Consider the following 24,724-nt stretch of genomic DNA (forward strand, 5'->3'; position numbering starts at 1 on the left):
TGGCAGTATGCTAGGATGTTTAGTAGGAAGCTCCTTCCTTTATGACATCACCAGGCAGGTAGCTAAGGGGACTATATGAGACACTCTTAGAATAACAGCCACTTTTGTGGGTACAAGAGCAGCAGCTTTCAAAACCAAGGGTAAACATTCAGACTTCATTAGGATCCTCAATACAAGCCAGCCAGTAAAATATGGAATCTACCCAGAGGAGCTCAGTCTATCAGATGGTCAAGACAAATAAAACTGGGTCCAAGGTAGCAGTTTCAGCACAGAAAGGGTCTGAGGTTACTAACACAACCCCTCAGCGGGGACAAGGATATATTATTGCCTCGAGCTCACGAACCGCTGCAGCCCCCCTAAGTCCTTTGCCCCATCGAAGATCAGAAGCTGGGCATCTCCCCTCTTTCCATTCAGCATCAGACTATCCACGTTCTATCTCCCCCCAGTCAGGGCCCAGTGGAACACCCATCCCTCGAGGAAGTGAGGCCCGATCAAAATCAGAATCATACCGCCATCCCTCTATTCATCGAAAGATCCAGCAAACTCAAACATCAGCTTCCCATGCTGTCCAGATGCAACGGAATGTTAGCCCATCCAGAGAGGAATCAGCACGAAGAGGGGGTGAGAGCAAGCCAGGGCGTGACATCAGTAATCGCTACTCATTAACCCCTGATGCCAAATCCTCTCGCCGGTTGAGTTTTGTAGACCAGAAGGATAACTTACAAATCTTGCAAGAAGACCCACCCTCCAAGGTCCAGTACCCACAAGGGGTCAGAGTTCCCCGTAGGACTTTGGTTTACCCAAAGGATGAAGCAGTCCAAACTGAACCCATCCAAAAGGGTTTGACTGCTACTGAGATCAGATCTCCAAGAAGACCCTCTAGCCCAGAACATAGCAGTGGCCAAGTCAATGCAGACTCTCGGACAGCCCAAAGAAAGATCCCTGGCCAAGAGTGTGAAATGAGTCATCCCAGCCCAATTTACACAGAACCCAAGACTTTGCATAGGAATATGAACTTGGAATCATCCGTCAGACTCTCTATCCTAAAGGATTTGAGTGGTGGACACCGAGTTTCTAGGCGTTCAGATCCTGAGACTATCCCTAAGCAGTCTGTCTACACTGACACCAAGACCTCCCCAAAGAACTTAATATCATCAGAAGTAGAGTCCAACCTGAGGTCCTCAACTAGAGGAGATGGCGAGGTCAGCCGCAGGGTCACCATCTCCTCAGCGGAACAGTTATACTCAGCTCCCCGTGTGACATCTCGAGCAGTGTCTGAGAACCCCGACAAATCTATGTTTGTCACTCCAGAGCCCAGCTATAAGCAGCACACCCAAAGACCCTCAGAAAGTGTCTGCATGTCCCCAGGACCTGCACTCAGGTATCCAGAACCCTCCCCAAAGCCCTCGGTCCATGCAGAACTGGAACTGTCCCCTCGGCCCTTACCCCCTCGGTCCTTACCTAGGTATGGACCTGACTGTTCATGGTGGGCCTTACTCAATCCTGAAGCTGAAACATCCCAAAGCCGGCCGACAACACCTGATTTTGAGTCTAAGTCCCCTCTTCCCCCAGACCCTTTATTGTCCTTTTTTGAAATGGACTCAAGTCCTTTCTGTGAGGAAATGATGTTCCAGAGAGAGAAGGCAAGTCCATCACCACCACCATCAGCAACACCACCACCACTATCACCACCAAAGGAGTCTCCAAACCAGGCACCATTGAGGGAAATGCCACAAGCCCTCAAGCAGACCTCCAAACAACCCACTCAAAGGTTTAGTGCTTTCTTCTTGGGTATGTGAAGAAGCAGACTGCCCAGGTGCAGCCCCAATTTAGTGAGGTGGGACATTGGGGTGGGTAGGAAAGTCAGTCCCCTTCTTCATTCTGGGCCTGCCCCTTTCCTTCCTTGCCAGCTTTTTTGAGCTCCAAGCTAATGACATCAATGACGATGCTTGGGCAGGCATCAGGCATTGATTCTTCCAGGCAAAGCTGCTTAACCTTTCAATGGAAGGTAATAGAGAGTGGTTTTCAGGGTAGGAAGCGCTTCCCAAGAATGGAGATAAAGAACTGAGTTGGGACTAGGGCTGGTTAGGGCTAGTAAAGAAAATAAGGTTCTCAGGTAAATATTCTGACAACAAAGTGGAGAAGGTGAAGCACAGATACGCTAGGACCTAGACTTCCAAGAGGGGAAAGGCATTAACAGTGGCACAGAGGGTGGAGAAAAGGGTGGGGCAGGATTTAGTCCTAGACTGCAGGGGCTTCTTGGAGAGGATCAAGGGCTGAGGGCACCTTTGGATGGAGAAATGTAGAGCCTAAAAGGGAAATGTTAAGTAGTGGGGAGAGAGGTATACATCCCACAGTAAAAAAGAGCAACAATTTCTGTTACTTTCAGATGTGTCTGAGGAAATGTATAATCGTGTCATCTGGTGGCTAAAAGGTCTGTGCTTTTCCCTCCTGTGGGTCCGTTGTCAGGGTTTGGGAGGCAGGAGGACAGGTGGAAGGATGACCGCTATGTATCTACAGAGCTAGGTCTATTAGCACCACACATACTAGAGGGTTGACTATAATTCCACTATTAGAGTCATTCCTTTGGGACTTGGAACCTTTTTCATTTTCAAGAGCCTCCTTTCAATGGGAAGTAGTCATTTCTGAAATGGAGAACAATTTAAGCCTATGCCTTTCAGTTTAGCTAGTCTTACCTCTCATGTGATTTTTAACCCCCTCCTTCCCCCCCCCCAAAAAAAAAAAGTCACCAAGACAAACTACCCGTTTCACAGTCTTACTCAGGGTTTACCCCGCCCTAATGTAGGTTGATGGGTCTCCTCTTGGGTCTTGTGTCAGAACTCTCCTCAAGCCCCCTTGCCCCGACTTGGGAGGTATTTATTGGCTGCTTCCCAGGCACAATCTCCAGGGATGTCCAGGCCTCTGTCTTGAGGCCATCAGTGGGTCCTGTAGCCAACTCTAGAATCCTTAAGTATCCCCAGGGCCTCGTGACACCCTCCCCCCCCCCTTTGTACTCTTGACCTCTCTGGTGGAGAGAGAGGGGACCAACCCTCATATAGTGAATATGAGTAACAAAGAGTTCCTGCCTTGAATGTTGTGGCCCAAGATATGCTTTATTCCTGTGAGCATGAGGGAGTCCAGGGCTCTGGATGAGGAAGTCCCTAGGGAGGAGAGAGTCCTGTGAATGCAATCCAGTCCCAACCGCATGAGCTATCAAAGTAATTGGCAGCAAAGAGCAGAGAAAGGCGTCCCTGCCCCTCAGAGAGAGCAAAGCTCTATAAAGCTGAGGTTTAGTAGTGTGGACTCTGGAGTTATAGTATTAGGTTTGAGTCCTGTGTCTAGTATTTTTTCACTGTGACCTTGGTTAAGTTATTTTATTTTTCCAATTGTTAGTTGCCCCAACTGTCAGTGGGAACAATGGCTACCTCTAGGGTTTATAAGAGGACTAACCAAGCTACTACATGTACAGCACTTAGCAAGGTGCCTGGTAACAGTGAGTCCTCAGTATTTACTGCTGTAAATTTACTAGCTGTTGCTATTTGGGCCACTTTCACTAGAAAGGATGTTGGGCCAGGTTATGCCAAAGTCCACTGGAGATCTTTAGTAAAATTCTCTTTTTCCCTTCCTGTTGGTACTCTCTGAATTCCATTTGCTGTCCCTTGGGAATGCCTGACTTCTACTTCTCCATTATGACAGATGAGGAGGTAAGAACACCCCTGGGAAGTTACTTTCAGTCTTCCCATGCTCCCCCTTATCCAAGTCCCTCTCTTAACCTCTCATGGAAGCGGGAATGGAGGGAGACAGACAGAACTCTCCCTATGGTTGGGCAAGTTGTTCACTGCACAAAGGTACCTAGCAGAGAGGGCAAGTGGGGGCTGAAATCTAGCCTGTGTTCTACTTGCCATGCTGTGCACTTGGCGGCGGGGGGGGGGGGGGGGAGCTGCATCTCCCCAGAAGGAGATTTGCACAAAGGTGATCTAAAAGCTGTCTGGGAAACCATACATTGGATCAGCCCCCACTTGGCTCTCCCCTCTTCAGCCTAGGGCAATCCAGAAAGGGAACACTTTTCTGGGTTACACACTATTTGAGTCCTCAACTTGGAAAGGCACAAGGTAAACTCTGCTCTCAGCAGCCCTGTGTCCTGAATTTGGCAAAGAATGTCCTGATTTCAGAGTGCATTATTCCTATAACTACTTTAGTTCTTCTTGGCCCATGTTTGATAAGATAGTCTGAGCTCTTCCTGCCTCCATTCTTTCTCTCACCCTATCTCTCCCTTACCTAGAGCCTAGCATGGCTTTTAATGGGTCCCATCCATAGGTTAGCCCAGGATGGACAGTTAATTACAGATAGAAAACAAATAAAGGAGGTGGAGCAGGACAGCCTGAGCTCAGATGATGGAACAGCTGAAGGGGAGGTGCCAAAAATGTGGCTGCCACTCCCTCTGCCATGGCTTCTTATTCAGCCCCATGCCCTGAGCTCAACTGTGGGTGGGAACAACTACATTTAGAGATCACCTCCATGAGAGACAGTAAATCCTTCTCTCCTTCTTTCCTTTTGCTCGTCCTTCCTTCCTCCCTCTCTCCCTTCCTTTCATAAACAACTTCATTCAGATGCCTAGCAGAGTGCTAGGCACTACTGGAGAGAGCATTGAAGCCTCAGAGCACACACATTCTTTGGCCATGAGAAACTTACCATCTGGTTGGGGAGATAAGACATGGACAGGAAACATTTAAACAACCATATGAAATAGTTTGTGCTCAAATGTCCAAATAAACGCAACAGACTGAATATGTGCTCTTGGAGGAACTTAGGAGAGAGGGAGTCATTAGGGGATGTGTGTGTGTGGGGGGGTGGTGGTGGTCAGGTTACACTCTCCTTCTCAAAGCTAGAGATATCTTCGTAGCTAGTCTCTTACTTTTGGGAAGGGGTTAGTGTTTTCCCTCATTCCGGATATGACGGTTTTGACTGAGAAAATTCTTCCCTTTTCTCCCCCATCCTCACCCCCTTTCTTTGTGCATCTTGTTTTAGTTTAGAAAGTCAAAAGCCTTGGCAGCAGAACGGCTCCTTCCCAAAATAGCTCTTATCCTGTCTGGATAATTGCAGCTCTCCAGCCCTGTTCGGCGGCAGAGCTGCTCCCCAGAAGCTGGGAAAAGAAGCTGGGGAGAGACCAGCTGGGCCTGCTGGTGTTCTCTGGCTCTTTGGAAGTGCGGTGTCATGGAGGTGGGCCAGGGACTCCTCACAAACCATGAGAGTGCTAGGCTTTCCCCAGCCTGTCCTCCAGGCTGAATGGCCAACAGACCTTCCCACATTAGAGACGATGGTGCTAGTGTCCAAGGCCTCTAGTTCCTCCGATCTGGGAATGGTTGACCAGATTCCATTCCTGGCAGGAATTCTCTGGTGGCCAGCCACAGCTCCTGGCTTGTGAACAGCAGCATGTTTGTTGTTGAACCTTCACAGGCCCTTCTGGGTCCATAGTTGAGGATGGAGCCTGATTCAACCATCTCTCTCTCTCTCTCTTAAGTGTCAGTCTCCTCCCAAGTGGCTCCTCAAGGCCCTTTTGTCTAAGGAGCAGGGGTTACAGATGCTTCTCATCCTTGGATTGGTAATTTAGGGGCTGGAATCTCCCCAGAGAAGGTTATGCTGGAATGAGGGAATCATTCCTAATGATTTTGTTTTTTTGTATCAAGACTAGCAGAAGCTCAACAGGAAGGTCTTGAGGGTGCCCTATGGTGTCAGCTGGGGCTGTCTTCCCACACGGTCCTGGGGAATTCCTTGGAATAAAGCAGCTCTTGATGGGAGGGGCTTCAATGCTCCGATGGATGGAGCTGCCTTGGCCCTAAGAACCTTGTCCTCAAAGCACCTAACCTACTTGCCCTTGCAAATGACTTCTCAGGCTGTCAGCAGACAAGGTGGTTTACTCCCTTCTATCTCTATCAATTATGCAAGAAACCAACTCTGGAAAATAGGCCAGGAAACAGGGGAGGCCATCTCAGTGACACCTAAGGAAAACTTCAGTGTCTTTAGCGTGACCTGTCATTTGGCCCCTGGGGGATGGTATGACCAGCCTCCTGTTGGCTGTTGAGTCTCAGGGAAGTTTTGCTCAGACTTCCTCGACAGAGAAAAATCCAGAGTCCAGGAGGAACACAGGGAGTCTCTGCATTCATGGGAATGTTAACAGAATCCCAGGATATGGGCTGTCTGAAAGGAACCTTAGAACCATCTTTCCCACTCCCCTTATTTTCTCTTGCTTTGTACCAAGGCTTATAGTTGAGACGAGAGAGAACTGAAAGAATGGAGCAGAGCTGCTAAAAATGGGGCAGGACACCTTGGGAGGCTTTTCATAGCAGCCTGACCCTTGATACCCAGCTTCTTTTCGTGTCAGATGGCACCTTGTTCATTTTCAGCTACGATGGGCAGCAAAGTCCAGAGCTGGATGGGAGGCTGGTAACCTCTGACCCACATTGCTATTCCGGGGACAGGCTACGTTGACCCAACTCAGGATTTGCCTGGGATGTTCCTGGTTTTAGCATCCTGTGTCCTGGGACCCCCACCAGTCCTGGGCAAACTAGGACAAATGGTGACCGTAGGACAGGCTAAAGTGTATTATGCCTCAGCAAGAGCCACTGGAAGCACAGGGCAGGGGGGTGATGTCCTGCCTTCACTGTGAGATCTGAGCAGATTGCTCCCTCTGACTATAAAATGGGGGCAGGAAAATCCTATGCCCCTCCCTTGTGGTCGATGGTAGAACTGAGGCCAGAATCCTTTAGTTTTTTGTTCTTCTCAGAACGATACCACATAGGGAAGAACCTGCCCCATTTATTTTAGACTTTCTGGTGTATTTCCAGAAGTTACTTGGTTCCCTGCTTGGAACCCATCTCCAACATTCTATCTTTCTATCAGAGAAGTTTGGTGGTGTTTGAAATGGTGGGGTTTTCAAGTAAGAGGAGAAATAGCAGGCCTGGATAGATTAGAGAGCTTGGCCTCAGAGAGCAAGGAAGCATACTTGGGCGAGGAAGAAAATCTCTAACACAGAAGCCACCCTGACAGCTGCTCAGCCAGAGGAAGGCTATCCTGAGTGATGAAATGACCATGTCCCTTTACCCTCTTCTGCTCAGCTGCCTTTGGCCCAGCTGCCATGAGGGGAGAGGCCAGAGACAGCTGCACCTTGGGGGCCAAGTGCGCGCTTGAAGGAAGGGGACAGAATGTGAGGCAGCTCCTGAGAGAAGCTCAGGCTCTGACGCTGAAGGTGGGAGGGCAGGGCCAAAGTCATTTCCTTGGCACACCCACCATAGGCAAAGTCATTTAGCTCCAAGAGTCTCTATGATGGCTGTTTTTGGGAATTCAGCTCAGTAAGTCTGAAACCAAGACTAGTTTTCTAGAGATGGCGTGGGGTTCAGCTGGAGAAGCTGACTCTACAGTTGGTGGCAGCATGGTCATTCCAATGTCACTTTAGTCAAGGGCTCTTTTCCCATCCCTCTACACTATTGCACATGCACATTCCTAATTGTTTGTAGAGAAAGCATTTGAAATTGTCACAGTGATAGTTGCTGATATGGTGTTGATAATTTTCTTATTAGCTGAGATAGTAGCTACCACTCATTTTAGTGCCTGCACCATTCTAAGTGTGTTACCTTAGTGAATCTTCACAGCAACCTTATGAAGTGAACTTTTGCTCCCCATTTTGCAGAGCTGGCTCCTCAAGACTGAGAGCATTTTAGGGAGCACCCTGCCCCAGGGATTCATATGTGGTGTAGAAACCCTTCTTCCATAGCCACATCTTCCTGGAAAGTAACTTATCAATATTTCAGCAGCACCTTCAGATATCACAAAATATGAAGGGAAAGGTTTTAGTGAGGGTAACATTTGTGTCTTTGCATGGAAATTACAAGGCTGGGAGATGAAGTATGAGCTGGCAAGCAGCCAGAATGAAGGGCAAGTTATGGAAGGGTCAGTGAGGCCCAGAGCCTCAAGGCTTGTCTGTGTTCCAAAATCAGAGTGGAAAACTAATCAATGAATCCTTTCAGTCAATTCATATTGATCAGACACCTCCTGGGGGCAGAGTCCTGGTCATTCAGGAGGACATTATATCACATGTTCACTGAATTGAAGTGAATAGAGGTCATACTCGCTGTCCTTGAGGGGCTTATGGTTAGTTTGGAAGAGAAAAGTCTATAGATGGGTCACTTGAAAGAGTGTGGACATCAAAGAACAAAACAAAGTCCAGTGAAATGAGTTAGCAAAGCTTCTAGCATGGAGGCACTTGGAGGGTAAAGTCCAGGTACACACAGGTTTCAACTCCAGGTAATGAAGACCTTTGATAACACTGCCCAAAGATTGAATGGCAGTAGAGTCAGTTTTTAGTCGTGGGAAACTTTTAAGAAGATGGGATGTAGGGTGGGGGCTCTTGAAGGGGGTCACACACCAATGCATATGTAAGTCTCTTCCATCTCTCAGCTCCTGTGCCCTGCCCTACTGCAGAGAAGGTGTTGGAAAGGCCCTCTGGCAGGCCTCTGGCACTCTACTGGCTCCAGAACTGCCTCTTACCACCGCTAGACAACAGGTGCCAGGAAACAGTGCTCCCTGACATTACCACCCACATTTCATGCCTGATCCAGCATCATGAGACACTGGGGAACATTAGGGGTGGGAGTGAGGTTGAGGGTATTTTGGTTTCTTGCCTTTGCACAGAACTTTCTGGACAGGCTGGCTAAGGTTTCCTTGAAAGACACAACCCGGTAATAGTTCTTTGCCCCTACCAGAGCTCTCTGACTATATCATCAGTGACTCATCACCTCTGGGGGAAGGGAGATACAATTAGTTCTTGTGCCACTTAAGAAAACTCTGCTACTGAGAGGCAAAAGTGGCCTTTGCTAGTCATGCAGATCCGAAATCCTGATTTCCTGTGATAATCACTCTTTATTCTTGGCTTTTGAACCTGGACCTTGACTTTGCCCAAGTACAGCAACCTTATTTAGTTTGGTGCCACACAACCTTCACCCATGGGTAGGCAGGAAAGATCCAATGGAGGGGGCCAGGAATTTTTCCACATAGACCATGCTAGCCTGACCTAAGCAGAGGGACCTCCTGATAGCAGACTGGAGGTGTGTGCTGATCTGAGTTTCCCAGAAGAGTCATCCCTTGTGCCAAACAAAGTGTTCATTCCCCAGACCCTTGGCTTGAAATCCCCACTCCAGCAGTGCATGGGAAATTGTACTCTAGTCAAGGATATCAATTCCTGGTGTGATGTTGAATTTCAAGGAAGAGTCAGACTCTAAGGACTGAGGGGTACCTGAGGCAAGGTTGGCCAGTCCACATGCTAACTGGAGATGGGGAGGAGCACTCAATGGTCAGTGACTCATACAAGGGCAGCTATATTTTGGCCCTGCTTCTGACCAGGTGTCAGATGCTACCTGCACCATCACAGAACACAAGAGCTGGAGTTGGGGGGAGTCCAGTTCTCTCTCAGTGGGGGAAAAAGAGGCCCATGAAGGAGAAGGGATATTCAGGCAGTGAGCTAATTGCCAAAGCTGGTATGGGGTCCTAAGCCAAGGCCAAGTTCTCTCAGAAACTCACAGTGCTTCAGAGTTAGTATGCGAGATTTATGTAGATGGAATGGCTCAAAGTCTGTCTTTAGCTTTTACTTCATCCAACATGCCTCATGTTGGGCAGCTGATGTAGTGATTACAAAGACACTGGTGAGCATCAAGACCCTAAGAGTCTTGGTGTAGAGATGAGTTCCACAGTCCCAGGCCTCTCTTTGGGGCTCACTTCCCTCAAAACAAGCTGGCACCAACATGCCTCAGGACACACAGGGCTTGCTGGGGGCCCGGGCAGCTGGTGCCAGAGCAGAGTTGGGATTCCAGCCACAGCTGAGGATGAGCTAGCTGGGCTGCCTTCTGAGACGTGTCTGTGTCCCCACTTGGACTACAACCAGGACTGGGGGGAGGAGGGAAGTACACTTGCGGAAAACAAGGGTTTGTTCGTGATGCGGCCTGTCTTCCTTGACATAGGTTTTCTCCCCTCGGCCCAGCACTCCCAGCCCAGGCCATGCAGAATGCCAGTGGAAGCACTCAAGAAGTAGTCTTATGAGTGCATACGTGAGTGTTAGTGGCCTATAGCTAGTTCCCAACAGTGGGGCTTTGTGTAGTGAGTTTGATGTTCAGGTCTGACGGCAGCAGCTGCTGCTACTTCTGTAGCCTTCCAATAGCCATTGGTTTCTCTCTAAAGAAACTCTTTCATGTCTTTGTTTTCCTGAGTACAGCTTCAGATCTCTTCATCTACCCCAGGCCTTTTCCAGGAAACTCTCTATACATTCAGAGGCTCCCTCTTATCTGAGCCAAGCTGCTGGCAGTATCCTAGTTTAATCCCCTCATTTTCTGGTGTGGGAACTGAAGTCCAGCAAGGTAAAGTGAGTTGCCCAAGGTCACCCAGCTAGGAAGTTTCCTCCTCAACTTGCTAGCCCGTGAATGCCCCTGATTTCTTTAAGCAATGGCACTCCTTCCGTCCTTCAGTCCACCAGTGCCAAATATCTAATAACGTCTCCAATAGCCATCCCATGTTTTCTGAACGTGTTCTCATCTGTATACCTAGGCCCCCCTCCATCCCTCTGCTAAGTTCTAACTTGATCCCAACCATGACCACTGGTCACAGATCAGACTGAAATAGAATAGGCAGGCTTCTGGGTGTTCTACCAATAGAGAGGGCCATGTCTGTGGACCTGTTTTATTCAAAGTGTATTCAGGCAAATCAGCCTGCCCTGGAGGAGAGTTTGTGGGAGTCAGGAAGAGGCATGCTTCTGGAAACTTTCACAGAAGCCTGACCAGCTCAGCCCTGTATTAGCTCGGAAAATCCTCACCAACCCCCACCCTCTAAGCATCTACTTCTTCCTTGCTGCTGCTGACCCTTCTGAGCCTCTAATGCTTCTAAAGCTGCTGAGGCATCTGTCCCCACAGCATCTCACCTGCTTGCCCAGCATAGACTGGCTCACACCTGGGCTGCCACTTCCCACTTCCCTCAGCCCCAGACAAGACTCTACTGCCCCATAAAGGCCACTCAGCCTCTTCCCTTCCACCTTTCCAGCAGATGATCCCTGGATAATTTATGCAGCAAATCCTCTTTAATCTTTAATCTAGGGTCCTGCAGGAAGGGAACATTTTGTCTCTTCTTCATAGCTTGGGTAAAGGTAGAGAAAGTCTGACATTCTACCTTAGAAGGTGTAGAGGGGGTAGGGACAATCAGTTAACTTGGACATCAGTTGGGTTCATTTCCTGAAAACCTTCGGTAACTAATGGAGTCTCTCCCGACTCGTGGGGCAAACCCCTCTCCTTCGAAAGACCTCTCCTGGGGATGCTAGGTTGGCCTTTCCCTTTTCTTGGGGGATTTGCTCAAGCCCCCACGGTGATGTGCTGCCTGAAGAGGCTACTCTTAGGGGCTGAGTAAGGAAGAGCCAGGTGAGCAGTGCTGCGCTGTCCTGAGCGCCTCTGCTCATCCGGGGGGTCGCGGGCTGCAAGGCCCGCCTCTCCCCGCAGCCAGCCGCCCGCGGCCGCCTTCAGCTTTGCAGGCGCCCGCGCCTCAGAGGGCAGGCCCCGCCCCAGGGCCGACTCGCCCCGCCCCCGGCCCCGCCCCCGGCCGGTCCGCACTCTGGGCTGCGGGCGGGGGCCGGCGGTCCCTCGAGGTCGGCTCGCAGCTCCGGCCGCGGGTCGCTCGGACGCTGTCCCTGCGGAGCTGGCCCGGCCCGGGCTGCAGCCATGGTAAGGCGCGAGGGCGCGGGGCAGGGCCGGGGCGCGCAGGGCCCGCTGCTCCCAGCGGCTCCGTGGGGACCAGCGGCGCAGCAGCCCCGGCTGTGCCGGGCGGGAGGCGCTGTCTCTGGCTGCTGGTGGTGGACGGCGTTGCGTCGCCGCTTCCAAGTTTCTCGCTCTGATCCGAGCAACGGCGGAGCGGCCCCCGAGGGCTGGGGTGCTGGGCGCGTTTTGGGACCGGGGAGTGGGTCGGTGCTGACGGGAGGTGGGGGGGCCCGCCGGCAGAGACGCGCGTGTTAGGCTGGGGAAGGCGCGTCAGCGACACGCGGAGGTGAGGGTCCCCCGCCCTTTCCTGAGTCAGCTGTTACCTGGATGACCCCTCCTCAGCCACCTACCCTGGGCTCAGGGGCAGCACCAACTTCCTTGGGAAAACACACAGAGGAGGCCTACAAACACTGCCTGCCTCCCGGAGAGGGATGGTGAGACGCTTGGGCCCTCCTTCCCGCAGCCTGGCAAAGGGCATCTCCTGGCTCTTCCCACAGCGCCCTCTGCCCAGGGACCCCTGAGAGAGGGAAGCCTAGCCTACCATCCTACCCTCGGGATCATCTATACATCACTGCCTCTGAGACAGGACCCATGGGGAAGCTTCCTCCTGCTGCATCCTACACTACCCCAAACCAGGTCCCTCTGCAGTGGTGGGGGTGGGGGAACTCATTCCTGCCACCTGCCTGTACTGGAAGGAGAGATACTAACCCCAGTCAGCCTCCTGGATACCCCCAGGTAGGAAGTTTTGATGTCTGACTGTAAGGGTGCCAGCTCTTCTGCCATCCTTGCCAGAGCCTGCCACAAACACATTATGCTGGGTGTCAATGCCTCCGGGCCCCATGCCAGCCTCTCCTCCCAGGTTGGAGGCCCCCCAACATTTGCCCACTGCATTAGGAGGCACAGGCTGTTTACAATAGGAGGAGATCCATGACCAGCCTGTGGGGCAGGATGTTGGCTGTGGGCAGCCTCCAGAAGGGAACTCCCTGGGCCCCATGGAATCAGAAGCTTCCAGGTCTGGAAAGGCCAACCTTTTGGGCTTTTGTCTTTCAAGCTGTGTCCAGGCTGAGGCCCAAGCTTTGGCTAGGAAGTCTTGGTGACTCTGTGACCTTCCCCAGAGGGGGTTCCTGGGAGAGGCCAAGTGGTACTGGTCTTTATCCCTGCCCCACTTCCCTCCACATGGGTACCGTCACACTGATTGTTCCAGTGATAGAAGCCTGGGGAGAACTGACTGTCCCCATTGCCAAGCCCAGCAGGGACCAAGAGGGGCTTTTCTGCCACACACTAAGTTCAGTTCAGCTGAGGTCTTGGTGCTTTCAACTTGGCTGAAGCCACCCTCTAATTAAAAGACATCCCCACCATCACCACAGTCCTCAGCTTTAGGCCTCTTAGGCCGAGTTCTTAGGCTGACTGATTCATGTCAAGCCAGACTTCTCTATAAGAGGTCTCTCTGTGAAAGGAGATCAGTGTCCCAGCCACTATGGAGGTCAGTGGGTACAGTGGGGAGAGCTCCCCAGCCTCCCCTGGAAACCTCCCCAGGGGGTTTTAGTTTGCATGGGAAAAGAATGATAGGCCAACATTAATAACAGTCCTGTGACTTGAGATGTACACTGTCTCTCCTCAGCTTCAAAACAGCTTGAGTTATCTCTCCCCAGCCTTCCTGGGAGGCAAGGAAGGGCCATTCACAACTGGACATTAGAGGCCTGAAATTAAGGCAATATTCAAAATCACAAAGGTTTCTGGACAAACCAGAAACACTGGCCTCCTGATTCCCAGTCAGGTGCTCCATCTGCACCCTTCCAGCCAAGCCCTTCAGTTTGTCTCCCACCTAATTGGCAACTCTGAAGCCTCTGGGATGCCAGCCTCCCTTTGGTCTCTCAGAGAACGAGTGCTAGCAGCTCTTCCATTGACTCTCTAGAAGCAGTGGGGTGATGGAAGTGATATGGGTCCCCATGAGTCAGAGGTCAGGTATCCTAGGGTGGGAGGAGTCCTTTTGTGGCTGGGACTCTGCAGGGAAATCTAGGGGCAGATGTCTGAAGAGACTGGGGTTCTCTGCTGGAAAACACAAAGGGACGTTTGGGAAGAAAAGCAGGGCTGTTCTCATGAGAACATATTTCTAGGGGATTATAGGACATCCCACCCTACTTCAGCACTGCTTAAAGTTAAGGTGAAAGAGATTGGAGTCCTTTGACAGTGGAGTCTCCTGGGTGGCTGTCCCCGTGTACTGATGGGCCAGGTCACCTTGGGGACAGCTCATGACCCTCTGGCAGGCCTCGGTGCCCTTGGGGGTTAACAGGAGAGGCCAGGTGGATCAAGAGCCTGTGCTGCAGACAGACTCGGGAGGCTGGTGCTGTGCCCACCGGGGTAGGCAGCGGGCAGGCGTCATGAGACAGCCAATCAGAGTTGGAGGGGACTGCAGAGAGACAGAGTGATCCTGCTGCAGCCGAGCTGTCCTTGGAGGGTGGGAGCCAAGGGAAAGGGAGGAGGATGGGGTGGGGAACGACATTCCACAAGCTGTTTTGGCCCTTGACAGAGACAGGGAGGGGGGAGGGGGGCCAAAGAGAAAGGGAAAGGAGCAAGCCAGGAAGCTGGATTACAAGAGCATTGAGACCAGGTTGTTTCCGTGTGTGAGCAACTTTTCCTGGGCGATAAAATTAGACCTAGAGCTTGCCGACAGGGTATCTGAAGTGTGGGAGGGACATGGACCATTCACTGGGATGGCAAGGTAGTTCTGTCCCTGAGGACAGGACTGAAGCTGGGGTAAGGTGCTACCCTGGGAGCTGGGGGTGGGGAAGGACAGGCAGCAGGTGAGGAGGAGCCTAGTGCCTGACGCCTTGTCTAGGGCCTCTGTGGGCCGCTTCCTGCTGACAAGTAGCCAGGACTGGCAGGGAGAATGATGCTGGGTTCCTGGTGACTTTTGGAAGACTGGATGGTAGGGGTCCCAATCAGGGCCTTCCTTTCTTTTTTAACTGCTGCCCCTCTGCTCAGTGCTCCTGGGGAAACCAGGTGGAACACAGTCTTCTTTCTTCCACCCTGACCAACTGCTGGGTCACTGTGGGGTCATGCAGAGAGGCGGGATTTCCTGGAATTCCCCAGACTCTAGCTGCCGGAAAACAGGACCTGTGGGACCCCACCCTCCTCAGTCCCATCTCTTCTCTGTTGCATATAATTAATTGTCCAAGCTGGGACACTTTTGAGAGTGAAAAGGGGCACAATTAATCATTATGCTGCAACAACAAACAAACTGAGATGTACAGTTGCTCCATGGGATCCCATAAATACTTTTGCTGAGAAAAGCCTGTTAGGTCAGGCTTGCTTCAGGACACCCTCTTTTGGTCACTAAGCCCCCACATGCTGGTTCCAGTTTCAGTCTAAAGGGCCTCTTTCCTCCCCTCTGTCCAGGCAAGCCTTGGAGATGATGGCTATAAGCAGGTGTGGGGACTTGAGAGGTGACAGCCTAGAAGTAGTTCTTAGGGGACTTTTCCCTGTAGCCTCTAAATCACTTCCCTCTAGCATAAACCTGGCAATGTGTATGTCTGCCTCCTTCAATTCTTCCCTTTGTAAAAAGGGGACCTGCAGAAGACTGTGGCCATCTTCTCTCCCTCCACCCTGGCCGGGTCTCCACAGTGGTCCGGGATAGCCCCCACTGGCTTGGCCAATCCCCAGGGAGTGAGTCAGCCTCTGAAGCCAGCCCTTGTCCATTGTCTGGAGGTGGCATGTGGGTATTGTGAGGCAGAGCTGAGCCCAGCACTGCCAGGCACTCCACAAAGGGGACTGGCCCCCAAAGGAGAGAGGAAGTTTTAGGGTCTAGAGTTGGTGGCAGGAGTGGGGGGAAGTGGCTTCTCTTCCAGGTTGGGAGATGGGGTGGAACAGGTCTCTACACAGAGCCAGTCATTGTTTGTCCACCCCACTGTGGTTCACCATTGGGGCCAGATCCCCTCCTGTGTGGCTGGCTGAATCTTACTCCAGGCAGAGGGGGCAAAAGACAACCGATGGGTGCTGTCTCCTATGTGTCCCTCACAGGTAGGGGCTTTCAGCAGCCTACTGTCCTCCCATCCTCCCTCACTGGGTCCCTTCCAGCTCCCTTCTACCCTGCACTCAGCATCCACTGGCGGGTTTGCCCTAGTCTCCTGGGGCCTACCCTCAGGCTCTGGTGTGGCACGGTGTCTGGAATAAGGGACAGAGGTGTCAGATCAACTGTACTGAGCTCCGGGCAGTGAGCCCTGGAGAGTGAGCACCCCCAGTAGAGTCTGCATCTCCCTCCCAGAGCTCACTGACCTGCAGTGACAGGAGGCACAGGGCCCCCTGCTGGCTCTTGATTTACCTGGGGCTGGCAGGTCCCTTCTCCCCTCCCTACTTCCCTCCTGCCCCTGTCCCATTCTGACTGACTCTCTGCACTGTCCTTGAATCCTGAGCCCACATCCTCGTCTCAGTTCTAATGCCTCTGTTGCTCCCCCTTATTCAGTCTGACTTCCTGGCCTTTAGGGCATTCTCTGGCCTCTGGCTTGGCCAGACCCCCCAGGAAGGGCAGGGCAGCAGGCACCCTGTCAAGAGGGAACATCAGGACTGGAGCTTCTCTGATCCCAAGAACAGTTGCTGCCTGCAACAACTGGGGGCTGCCTAGGGCTGCTCCAGGACTCCAGGGTCTTTCCTGGCATCTCGGCTGGGGAGGCACATGAGCAGGTGAGGGAGGAATGGTGAGCACTTCCTCTGGCTTAGCTGCTAGTGCAGTTTCTTTTCCCTTCTAACCACAATCGCTTTCCTCTCTCTCCCTCTCACCTTCTCTGGACTTCCTCCTTCATTCTTCCCTTCATGCCACCTACCCATTCCCCCCATCCTCCCACCACCTCCCCTCCAACCCCCAGATCAAGCGCTTCCTGGAGGACACGGATGATGCAGAACTGAACAAGTTCGTGAAGGATTTCCCAGGAAGCGAGAGCTGCCACCAACCAGAGGCCAAGACCTGGGTGTCCAGGCCCCAAGTTCTGGAGCCAAAGCCCCAGGCCCCGGACCTCTACCAGGATGACCTGGAGTTCAAAGGCCCCTCGTGGCCCCAGCCCTCTGACAGCCAGCAGTACTTCTCTGCCTCAGCCCCTCTCAGCCCCTCAGCCCGACCCCGCAGCCCATGGGGCAAGCTTGATCCCTATGACTCCTCTGAGGTAGAGCCTCCAGCCCTGTCTTTGCCTTTCAGTGGGCTGGTGCTGGAAGACCCAGGGAGGGAGCAGAGAGATACCGAGTGTCTGTGCATGTATGTGCATGTGTGTGTATAGGTGTGCACATATGCATGCATGCATGTTGAGCTGGGGCCTCTCCTGTCTAGTGTCAGCACCAGTTCTGCAGTGTTGGCCCCCACGTGCATTGGAAACTGACTATCAGCAGGGCAGGAGCCCTGCTGGTGGCCCCAGATGGGGCCTCAAGGGAGTTTGACACCATTCCTCTAGGGCTGGGGCCAAGACCTAGGAGGGAAGGAGAAGGTGTTGGGTCCTGGGACCCCTCCTGCCTCTCACTCTGACACACTCTGCCTTCCTGTCCATTAGGATGACAAGGAGTATGTGGGCTTTGCGACCCTCCCCAATCAAGTTCACCGAAAGTCTGTGAAGAAAGGCTTTGACTTTACCCTCATGGTGGCAGGTAGAGCTGGGGAAGGACTGGGCTAGGCAGGGGGTGTTTCAGGTGGGGCTGGTATGTATTTGGGGAGGAGGTATGGGTAAGGAGGAAAAAGCAGCCAGCAGCCATGCAGTTTTGCAAAGTAGCCAGGAGCCATGGGTGGCCAAAAGTGTGTATGTGTGTGTTGGGGGGAGGGGGGTTGAAATGGTACAAAGAACACCTGACCAACAATTTTCTAGTATTTGCCTTGTTCTGTGTGACCTTGGGCAACCTCTTATCCTCACTGAGCCTCATTCAAATAAGAAGGCTACACAAGCTGTTTTCTCTGCTTCCTTCTGGCTCTAAAACGCTATGGTTCAGTTGGTCTCTTCCCAATTTGATGAAAAAGCAGCTCTCTACACACCTTGTTCTGGTGGGGTTGCCTTTTGGCTATAGATCTTATCTTCTGTCCTCTCTCGCTTGTCAGGAGAGTCTGGACTGGGGAAATCCACTCTTATCAATAGCCTCTTCCTCACTGATCTGTACCGGGACCGGAAACTCCTCAGTGCTGAAGGTAAAGCAAGGAGAGGGGCATGGAGACTGGCATGCAGACTTGACCTGGGAAATCAAACTCATGCCACAGCCTGGGGGCTGGGGCCTTCCCCAGCATGCAGGAAACCATGGCTTCCTAGAGGGCCTTGATGGCATCTCTCCATAGGCCTATCTAGCCTGGCAGCCCACCAGCCAGCTCCCTAAAGATTTGGGTGCTGAAGCCAGGCAGGGACCAGAATCCTGCTCTCTGAGTGAGTCTCTGACCCCCAAAGGATTCCAGGAATCCAAGAAAAGAGCCGGGAGCAGAGAAGAGGCTGGGGCCAGAGCCAACAGCCACCGGCATTTCCTGTGTTGGGAAATGTGCTCCTTGCTGGTTCCCAGAGAACAGGCCCCCAGGCGGCCTGGGGTGGGAAGGGGGGCAGTGTGGATGAGGCATTCTGGGCAGCAAAGCTGATTGGGGTGGGCGCTTTGTCCTGACTGGGCAGGTCCTTGCCCTTGCCCTGGTCTCAGTTTCCCTTTTCTGCAGAGCGGATCATGCAAACTGTGGAGATCACTAAACATGCAGTGGACATAGAAGAGAAGGGTGTGAGGCTACGGCTCACCATTGTGGACACGCCGGGTTTTGGGGATGCAGTCAACAACACAGAGTGGTATGTCTGACCACGCACAGCCCCAGCTGCCCCCTTCCCATTACACACACACATACATCCACGGATGCACGCATAAGCACAGACATAGCCACAATTGTCAGGAGTTTATGGCCTTTGAGCATGCCACCACCCTTTACAGGGCAGCTGAAGTGAGAGGAAAAGAGTGGGAATAGAAGATCTTTTTTTGTTTATTTTTTCCTATTTATTTATTTATTTTTAATTTACATCCAACTTAGTTAGCATATAGTGCAATTATGATTTCTGGAGTAGATTCCAGTGATTCATCCCCTATGTATAACACCCAGTGCTCATCCCAACAAGTGTCTTCCTTAATGCCCCTTGCCCATTTAACCCATCCCCCCCACCCACAACCCCTCTAGCAACCCTCAGTTTGTTCTCTGTATTTAAGAGTCTCTTATGTTTTGACCCCCTCCTTGTTTTTATATTATTTTTGCTTCCCTTCCTTTATGTTCGTCTGTTTTGTATCTTAAATTCCACATACGAGTGAAGTCATATGATATTTGTCTTTCTCTGACTAATTTCACTTAGCATAATACTTAGCATCTTGCAAATGGCAAGATTTCACTCTTTTTGATTGCTGAATAATACTCCATTGTGTGTGTGTGTGTGTGTGTGTGTGTGTGTGTGTGTGTGTGTGTGTGTGTATCACATCTTCTTTATCTGGGAATAGATGATCTTTAATGAACTTTCTGACTCTGACCTAATGTACTTTCTGTAATGGGGGTGAAGACACAAGATAAGAAAGAAGAGCCTCAAAAAAAGCAAACACATGTGGAAACATGTAGCACAGGGCCAGACATCTAGTAGGGGCTCAATAAACACCACCTCCCCTCCTTCCTTTTCTTTCACCAGCAACATTTTAGGTGCCACAAACAAGTTTATTAAAGGGATGAGAGTGCACTGAGGGAGTGGTGAGGAGGAGAAAGAGGAGGCAAAGGGTAAAAAAATAGGTTGAACTTTGTTTAAATTCCAGGCGTCCTCTAGGCTACCTTCCAGAAGAAGAGGTGGCTTTGCCACATACCCCATCATCCTTGGCTTTATTTTTTCAGAAACTGGAGGGATGCTTAGATAATGGTCAGACCTAAGTGAGTAGATGAGAAGGAGGATGAATGATAAAGACAGGAGAAAAGGTGGTGTCCTTGATGAAGAAGTTAGGCAGGCAGTGTTAAGATGGCTAGCCCAAGAGTTCAGATCTTGGGTCAGCATATAGTAACTGCGTGGTCTTCAGCAAATGACTGCATTCCTGTTTCTTCAGTTGAAACATACTGGCCCTTACCATCTTATCCAGTTGATCTGAAAATCACCCAGAATGATGCATGTGAATGTGTATTAGCAACTAAAGTAGGGTGTCTAGGTGGCTCAGTCGGTTAAGTGTCCAACTCTTGGTTTCAGCTCAGGTCATGATCTCACGGTTCATGAGATGGAGCCCTGTGTTGGTCTCTGGGCTGACAGTGTTGAACCTGCTCGGGATTCTCTCTCTCCCTTTCTCTCTCTCTGCTCCTTCCCTGCTCACGTGCATGCTCTCTCTCTCTCTCTCAAAACAAATAAACATAAAAAAAACCCTAAAGTAAAGGGTTGTTTACATTATACCCATTATAATTGCAGCACCAGTGCAAAATGTAAATGCAGGGCCCCTTGGTTAGAATGATTAAGAATTTCAAGACAGCCACAGCAGAGAAGCAAACCAAGCATAGGCCCTTCTGAGATCGGGACCTGGTGTTGATTGCACAGTTTGCACTCCCAGAAAGCTGACCCTGGGTAATTGCCTCACAGACTCATCAGACTCTTACAGACCTTTCTGTGCTCTGAATCCTCAGCACATGCTTTATCATTAAAACATGTGATTTTCAGCTCGGCACACTGGTTCATCTTCAGCTTCAGTGTCTTAGTCTTGAGGGGAGGGCCATTTGTTCTTATATTCTTGCCACAGCACTGTGCTGGCACATGGTACATGGTCTCCTGATGTAAATATTCCTGATGGATTGAGGTGGCCTCCATGTCATCATTACCCTTTTTACTCTCGGTATATGCCTCAGTACACTGGGCTTGCCATGAAACTGTACCCAAACCAGCACCTGGTTCCTACTGTAGCAAGTATCACCTTCTCCTTCAATCAACCTATGTACCTTTCCTTTCCTTCCACAAGAATAATCATTTCATTTGCTTGGCACTTCACAGTATACAGTGCACCTCCACATATACTTTAGTCAACAAGTAGGAGTTTATTGAGCATATACTAGGTGTCCAACCAGTGCTGGGCATTTTAAGGGATACAGAACAAGTATGAATCATCCTTGTCACTGAGAGGCTTATGGTCTAGTGGCAGCGGGGATGGGAAGGGGGGGCAGCAGTTCTCTAACATACGTGTCAATCAACTTAAGTTAGTAAATAGGTCAGACAGTGTAGTGGCAGACACAGAGACGAGTCAGAAGGCCAAGTGTGTATATGTATACATATATATTTACAGTGTGGTGGAGAGAAGGGGAGAATAGTGTACATAGATGTACACTGGAAGGAGCCTTCATGGAAGGGTGGGTTTAGAGTAGAACCACATAAATAAAGGTTCTGAGGCTGGACTGTGAACCTGACTGAGGGCTGTCCTGGCTTCCAATTGGTGTTCACCTGCAGGCACCTTATTCTTTTTGGTTTGTTTGGTCACCTAGGCTTTTTTCCTCTCATCAAACTAGCATTTATTGAACTTTGCCTGTGTGCTTAGTCTGATTTTCTATTGGGACATGTCAGATGCACCCCTGTCCCACCCAGGGACCTCCCTGAAGATGTAGTAAAGCAAGCCAGGGGATAACAGAGTCTTGAAAACACTGCTCAGGATGTGGGCTACTCTGTAGTCCCAAAGCTCACGAGGCAGCCCCCACTCCTACAGTTTCTCTGCTTGTCTGTCCCTGCTCCAGCTGGAAGCCTGTGGCAGAATACATCGATCAGCAGTTTGAGCAGTATTTCCGAGATGAGAGTGGCCTGAACCGCAAGAACATTCAAGACAACAGGGTGCACTGCTGCCTGTACTTCATCTCACCCTTCGGCCACGGGTATGGTCTGAGCCTGAGGCTCCCAACACTACCAGGTGCTGCCAAGGGAACAGGCTGGGAGCACCAGGGCAGGGCTGCCACTAGCAGGTGGTCACAGATTCCTATCTCCCAGGCTCCGGCCATTGGATGTTGAATTCATGAAGGCCCTGCATCAGCGGGTCAACATCGTGCCTATCTTGGCTAAGGCGGACACACTGACCCCTCCTGAAGTGGAGCGCAAGAAACGCAAAGTGAGGGAAGCCGGTGGGGGGAGGGTAGCAACTGGGCTTCTGGAAAGGATGGGGTCCCCAGAACTGTGGGCCCTCATGTGTTTGCCAGATCCGAGAGGAGATTGAGCGCTTTGGAATCAAGGTCTATCAGTTCCCGGACTGTGACTCTGATGAGGATGAAGACTTCAAATTACAGGACCAAGCCCTAAAGGTGGGGCTACGTGAGGGCATCCCTTTCCATCTTGTTTCTTCTGGGCAGAAGAGGGAAGTGGAACTCTATATATAAGGGGTGGGAGAGCACGCTGGTTTTCTAGAGTGAAGCAGAAAAGATAAAGATATAGGTGAAAAAGAACAGGTGAGAATAGGGAGTATTGACCAGGCACCCTTAACTTCTTCCAGGAAAGTATCCCATTTGCTGTAATTGGCAGCAACACTGTGGTAGAGGCCAGAGGGCGGCGAGTTCGGGGTCGTCTCTACCCCTGGGGCATCGTGGAAGGTAAAGCATTGAGCTGGTGACCTGGGTATCTCCTTGCCCTCAGTGGCTCTCCCAGTGCTCCTGGTTGACCCCTAGCCTTGCTGTGCAGTGGAAAATCCAGGACACTGCGACTTTGTGAAGCTGAGGACAATGCTGGTGCGTACTCACATGCAGGACCTGAAGGATGTGACACGGGAGACACATTATGAGAACTACCGGGCACAGTGCATCCAGAGCATGACCCGCCTGGTGGTGAAAGAGAGGAATCGCAAGTATGACCAGAAGCCAGGACAGAGCTGGCAAGGGTGGGGATCCCAAGCACAGCCTTGAGTGAGACCAAGCCCTTCCCTTGTTCTTCTATAGACCCTGGGCTCAATCCAAGCAGGTGCTGGGGTCCCCCTAGCCTTACCAACCCTACTTTCCCCTTCCCCTCAGCAAACTGACTCGAGAGAGTGGTACCGACTTCCCCATCCCTGCTGTCCCACCAGGGACAGATCCAGAAACTGAGAGGCTGATCCGAGAGAAAGATGAGGAGGTGAGAGCAGTGTGGGGTGGTAGGGGTTGACAGCCTGGGGGCAGTCCCTGCTTAACTATAAACCTCAGTATTTCTATCTGGGTTTAATGGTCCATTAAACTACCTGGACTTGTGGTTCAATGGTTCTACCCAGGGTCTCCATCACACCTCTGGGCTTCCATGGCCCTGGCTCAAGGGATTAGAGCTTGGGGGCACTTTGTTAACACTATAGGACTCTCTAAAAGGCCCCATTTTGATGCGTGTGCCTGTTCCAGCTGCGGCGGATGCAGGAGATGCTGCACAAAATCCAAAGACAGATGAAGGAGACCCATTAGCTGGCTTTCAATCCTGGATATTTAAATCTCCTCTTCATCCTGCCCAGGCCGGCCCGTCCCAGCACCAGCTCTGCTCAGGCCCCTGCAGCTACTGCCACTTCGCCTTACATCCCTGCTGCCTCCCCAGAGACTCAGAGGAAATAAAGTTTAACAAATCTATGGCTGCCATATGGTGTCACTGTCTGTATTTTTACCAGCCCCTGGAGACCAAAAAGATCTTAGGACCCACTTTTGAAAGGGTGCTGAAGGAGGGTGCTGGTTTCTGGCTTTTAGTAGGGAAAACTTTCCTTTCCTATGACAGGTTTCAGTCCCTGCCTAGAATCCAATCTGGCCTCTCCATCACACTGACCACAGCTCTATTATCTAGGGCCTGATCCCTCTTCATCTTTCCCACATACAGTAGTTTCAGTTCTATAGAAGATTTGGATCTGAAATCTGCTCTTGGGAAAACATGGTATTACCTGCATGCAGCCTCCTGACTTCCTTTTTTCCCTGATTTGGGGAAAGGGATATACAGAATTAAACTCTGCACTCTAGGAAGCCTGTGATAGAACACTGAACAAATACGGAAACGCTTGTGATCTTCAAAAACTGTAGTAAGTGCTAGGAGTAGAGTACAATCGTTGTCCTGGAAGAGTTCAGTAGTCATTTAACAAATATTAAGCATCTGCTAGGTTGCAGACACTGTTCTAGATCCTGGAGTTAAAGCGAACACGGGCAAGGTTCCTGTTTTGCTGGAATTTACCAGCTGTGGTAAAAGTTCCAATGTTCTATAAACAAAGACACGTGAAGACAGTTTTGTCCCCAGGGGCTAGTATTAAAGCATTCAGGCCAACTCCCAAAGTGAAGCTATTGGTCGAGAGTCTGAATCAACGGTTCTCCATTTAGGCCAGGTTGGTGGTGTCGCACGGCCACGGCGACCTCCAGCGGCCACCTTCAGCCATGCTGCCTGCTCTGGTTCCCCGGGGCCGGGGAGAGAGAAAGGGAGGAGCGAAGAGCTGGGTGAGTCCTGTTCCCACTCCTTACAGACTAGGAGGTCGCAGCTAGCTAGTGGCAACCTGAGATCCAGATTTCATCTCTCACAAGTGAGAGATTTTTACTCAGGACTGACGGCACCATGCAGGTCCCGAAGGACGGCAGGGTCGATTCACCGATGCAAAATGAGGGTTGGAGGAACCCGTCAAGATGCAGAAGAGAGGAAACCCTTTCGCCTCCAGTCGAAGAAGACCGAGGCAAAGCCTCGAGCCTAGGCCTGCCTCCTCCCTTAGCCCGCGGGGTCTTTTCTCCCTTTCTGGGTTTGGGACGCGATGACCGCAGCGAAACCAAAACTGAAATGGATAAACTGAGGTGCCACCGGGGATCTATTTGAGAACTACACCCAAAGCACGGTCGTTGCCGGAAGTGGCTGTAGGGCCACTACCAGGCTCCGCCTCCAATTGCGCTACCAGTAGGCGACAGCCACCCCCCACTTCCGGCCCCTGGAGCCTAAGCCAGCAGCCCCCCTTTTACTGCTCTCCCATTGGCTGCCGCAGGGACGCGCTGTGATTTCTCATTGGTC

General features: G+C 51.3%; 1 protein-coding gene across 10 annotated transcripts; it reads left to right on the top strand.

The window, feature by feature from the left end:
- Nucleotides 1–91: 91 nt before the first annotated feature.
- Nucleotides 92–23,334, top strand: SEPTIN4 (septin 4). Of its 10 annotated transcripts, XM_042966047.1 has the most exons (15): nt 1,304–1,381; nt 1,573–1,791; nt 2,390–2,434; nt 3,697–3,704; nt 16,646–16,939; nt 17,318–17,411; nt 17,854–17,940; nt 18,445–18,568; nt 21,499–21,633; nt 21,746–21,863; nt 21,952–22,053; nt 22,242–22,338; nt 22,427–22,589; nt 22,753–22,852; nt 23,107–23,334. In XM_042966047.1, exons 2-15 carry the CDS (start codon nt 1,596–1,598, stop codon nt 23,164–23,166), a joined length of 1,623 nt encoding a protein of 540 aa, XP_042821981.1. In that variant the 5' UTR covers nt 1,304–1,381; nt 1,573–1,595; the 3' UTR covers nt 23,167–23,334. The 10 variants fall into 10 exon arrangements, 9 of the variants coding, with proteins under 9 accessions (XP_007086784.2, XP_042821980.1, XP_042821981.1 ...); XM_007086722.3 differs by having other exon boundaries at nt 94–1,791; XM_042966048.1 differs by lacking the exon at nt 1,573–1,791 and having other exon boundaries at nt 1,315–1,381.
- Nucleotides 23,335–24,724: the final 1,390 nt, after the last annotated feature.

Source organism: Panthera tigris, chromosome E1 (assembly GCF_018350195.1).
Source record: "Panthera tigris isolate Pti1 chromosome E1, P.tigris_Pti1_mat1.1, whole genome shotgun sequence".
Lineage (NCBI taxonomy): Eukaryota > Metazoa > Chordata > Mammalia > Carnivora > Felidae > Panthera > Panthera tigris.

What these genes read in the sequence shown, in the direction of transcription:
- SEPTIN4 (XM_007086722.3), top strand. Translation starts at nt 192, where the DNA reads ATGGAATCTACCCAGAGGAGCTCAGTCTATCAGATGGTCAAGACAAAT. An exon ending in GAAACTCCTCAGTGCTGAAG is followed by an intron (nt 17,941 to 18,444) that starts GTAAAGCAAGGA and finishes CCTTTTCTGCAG; the next exon opens with AGCGGATCATGCAAACTGTG. An exon ending in TCCGAGAGAAAGATGAGGAG is followed by an intron (nt 22,853 to 23,106) that starts GTGAGAGCAGTG and finishes TGCCTGTTCCAG; the next exon opens with CTGCGGCGGATGCAGGAGAT.